The sequence below is a fragment of the Panthera uncia genome, chromosome C2, assembly GCF_023721935.1.
Source record: "Panthera uncia isolate 11264 chromosome C2, Puncia_PCG_1.0, whole genome shotgun sequence".
NCBI lineage: Eukaryota > Metazoa > Chordata > Mammalia > Carnivora > Felidae > Panthera > Panthera uncia.
In genome coordinates, this window is record NC_064810.1 from 13,474,716 (window position 1) to 13,478,339 (window position 3,624).

General features: G+C 44.7%; 1 protein-coding gene across 1 annotated transcript; it reads left to right on the plus strand.

Annotated features, from left to right (window-relative positions):
- The first annotated feature begins 533 nt into the window (after positions 1-533).
- LOC125922064 (keratin-associated protein 11-1) lies at positions 534-995 on the plus strand. Its single transcript, XM_049629949.1, has one exon. It carries the CDS (start codon positions 534-536, stop codon positions 993-995), a length of 462 nt encoding a protein of 153 aa, XP_049485906.1.
- Positions 996-3,624: the final 2,629 nt, after the last annotated feature.

Below are 3,624 nucleotides of genomic sequence, written 5' to 3' on the forward strand. Positions count from 1 at the left end.
CTTGTCCATTGGAAGCCCCGTTAGCTATGGAAGAGTGGCTGATTAAGTTATGCTTAAAACGTATTAAGCGCCAACAACAACCGGGCAGGGTGTGGGTTCGTAATGAGTCCTAGTCAGAAGGGAGAGAGTGTGTGATGGTAGGCTGGTGGCGTGTTTGGTGTCACTGTCAGATCGACACTCATTGTATCCACGCAAGATGAAGGAGGGGCCAAATGTGGGCTGGGGTGACGGAGAGCTTTGAAGCTGTCAGGTAACCTTCTTAATCCTGGGACTAAGTACAGTTCAGAAGCCTTATGATTTAGTTACCAAACTACTAAAGTATCTTTATGAGGATGAAGGCTTCTCGAGAGACAATTAACCTAGGGATTCACAAGATGTTCTAAGGCACACTGGCCTGGGCCAAAGAAGCCAGGAAGACCAGGGCGGGAGCCCCACCCACCAGCAAGGATATATAAAAGCCCGGGAGCCTGGAGGGACATTCACAATTCAGAAGCTTGCTTCAGCGAGTTACCCACAGCTCTCTGTCTGGCACCATGTCCTACAACTGTTTCACAAGAAACTGCTCTTCCAGGCCAATTGGAGGACACTGCGCTGTCCCAGCGGCCCCGGTTGCCACGGCTTCTACCCAGGATGCCGACTGCCTGAGCGGCATCTATTTGCCCAGTTCCTTCCAAACTGGCTCCTGGCTCCTGGACCACTGTCAGGGGACCACCTGTGAGCCCACTGTTTGCCAGCCAACCTGTCACCAGCAAAATCCTTGCATCTCCAGCCTCGGACAGGTGACCTGCTCTCGACAGACCACCTGTGTCTCTAATCCTTGCTCGACCACCTACAGCCGGCCACTCACCTTTGTCTCCAGTGGCTGTCAGCCCCTGGGTGGCATCTCTAATGTGTGCCAGCCAGTGGGAGGAGTCTCCACTGTCTGCCAACCAGCCTGCGGGGGCTCCAGGACGTACCAGCGGTCCTGCATGTCCAGCTGTCGAAGAACTTGCTAAGTGTGTAGGAGCCAGTGAGCGAATCAAGACTCCAGGACCTGCCAGCTGTGTTTCCAGGCTCGTCCAGGATGCTGCCTGTCCCTGAACAGCTCTTCATTGCTGATCCCTCTTCTGACTGCCTGACTGCTTGGCTGCTAGCTCTGAATAAGCTGCCTTTGGCAATCTATGAGTTTTCTGGCTAGCACCAAGCTTATTTTAAGGGTTGATCACTGGTGGTGCATATGCGTCTGGATATTTCCAGAAACTTCACTTCCCATACTCCGGTCTCTGCTGGTTTTGACGTGTTTTGACCTTGCTGCTGTGTCTTTTGGCTTCTGCTTTTGTGCCTCTGAGGAAAGGAACTTGTCTCGCTCTGTATTTTCTCAATAAACCTGCTTATTTGGCATTGCAAACGTATGTCTCAATAGAGTTCTTTATTTGCAAGGGTTTTTGCTGTCTGTGAACCATCCTTGCTGATCAGTGTCTGACTTTCTTTTCTGAGCCTAGAGTACGGGTTCAGTCATTGTGTTTCAGGACAAGCAAGGGAATATCTGGTCTTTTAGTTGGTCAGAGAATCTTTGGACGTGTAGTGGTATACAGTGATGTGTCTTCCATATTCACTCAGTTTTTATGGGTGTACAGAATAATTTCCATGTGGGCAAAAGAAAAGTTACCTGGGTAACCAAGTAGTTTGGGGAATTATACAGTGAAGGGGGCAACAGAGTCTATTAGAGTCTCAGAGTCTTACTTTATCAGAGAACCACAGTGGAAAACTTTGCAGAAGATCCCTCCATGATCAGATAGGACAGAGTGAGTAGGAAGAAGGGTGGGGAAGTTGGTTTCCAAGGCCTGAGATTCAGGGCATCAAAGGGTGGCTCCAGCTCTATATTTCCCTCACTTGCTGCCGAGGGTTAGTAGATCTCCCCAAAATGCTCTGAGTAAATCAAATCTCCAGGTGTTAGTAAATCTGGGCAAGAGAGACTTAAAAACAACCTTCAAAAACACACGGTGGTTTGTTTCAACAAGAACCTTATTTTGTGCTTGTTCTCTACTGGAACCCACGTACTGATTAAACAAACCATCTGGGCTGGTGGTCCACTGCTAATTCTTTTTGCTTTATTTTAAAGTGAGAACTGGCTACCGACTGGTTTGCTTTTGTCCTTATCCTCTGTTATGTCCAGAAACACATCTCTATTTTCTTTTCAGAGTCGCTAAAGGAGACACAGATGAGGAAGATTTTTACAGAAAATGGAGACATACAAGGTGTGTGTTCCGTGAGCAGAGAGCCTTTTCTCATAACAGTGGACCTTAGTGCTTGCGGCAGAGTCTGATTGGCGACCTCTGTTGACAGCAAAATGGTTTTCTTATTTCACTAATAGTTTTTCAGAGAGGTATAGATGATTTCCAGATAGATGGAATGTTTTCAAGTTTTTCCCATTACTGACTCTACTCTGAGAAGTAAGGATTCCTCCAAAGACATGTTAGTATCTATGAGTCACAGTAATATCTCATTAAGGCAAGACATGGTTTTTATTATGTATTATTTCCATACCCATTGTCTTTAAAAGTCGAACTCTGGATTTCAGATAAGTTCTGGTTTATTCTAACATATAAATCCCTGGGGGAAACCCTCAATGGCTCCTGCAAAGCTATTGTTCACATGACTCTCACTGATTGTTTATTTCCGCCATTTCACTGTGATCTGGAAAATTCAAAGTTTTCAGAGATTGAAAACATATTTAATTTGTTTGTTTTTTATTCTCTAGCTTTCTAATTTTTCAATAAAAAATTGTAAGGACAGAGATGCCTTCCATTTCTTTTTTATTTAGGTGGCTAATCATCTCAATAGATTTGTATATTACTAATATATAATAGCAAAGATTTTACACACTGCTATGAGTAAAGTTTTGCTCGGGGTATTATTGCATGGTGTGAGTGTTCAAGGATGATGTAGCTATCCTACCAACCTATTTCCTTGCCTTTATTTCTGTTTGGGGAGTTCTCTGATTTGCTGTTAGAGCTATTCTCTTTGTACTTGAACTTTGAAAAGTCTCTCCATTCTTTGCTTTATTTCACAATAAATGATAAAGTTTCAGTGTTTGCCTTTGAGGGCTGGCTTTTAAAAGATAGGGCAATGACTTCTTTCTCTTCTTGGTCTGGGGCCTAGAAACATGTCTTGTATGTATGTAATATCCTGTCATGGTAGGGAAGTGATTTGACGGTCTTCAGTTCGAATCCCGGTTCTGTCGCTTGGCTGCAGGTTCGTTAAGCTCTCTAAACCTTAGCTCATCTGTAAAATGGGGAGAATGGTAGCATCTCATGCCTCTCTTTTCAGGAATAAACCGAGGTAATGTGTGTGTCTCCCAGCTGTCAGCTGAGGCATCCTGCCATTTGATATTAAAGTGAACCTGGCATTCTCATCTCCTTTCCTTCTTTGGTGGAAGTCCTGGCTACTCCTGGCATTTCTCAAGAATCTGGGTTGAGATGCTGGGAGGAGATGCCTTACTGTTTCCTTTCCTAATCCCTCTGGCTCTGAATTTTTATTTAAAAAAAATTTTTTTTAAATGTTTATTGATTTTTGAGGGAGAGAGACAGAGCACTGGGGGTGGAGGGAGGGACAGAGAGAGGGGGAGACACAGAATCCGAAGCA

Bases quoted from the DNA above. Each gene is read 5' to 3' on its own strand.
- LOC125922064 (XM_049629949.1), top strand. From the start codon at position 534: ATGTCCTACAACTGTTTCACAAGAAACTGCTCTTCCAGGCCAATTGGA.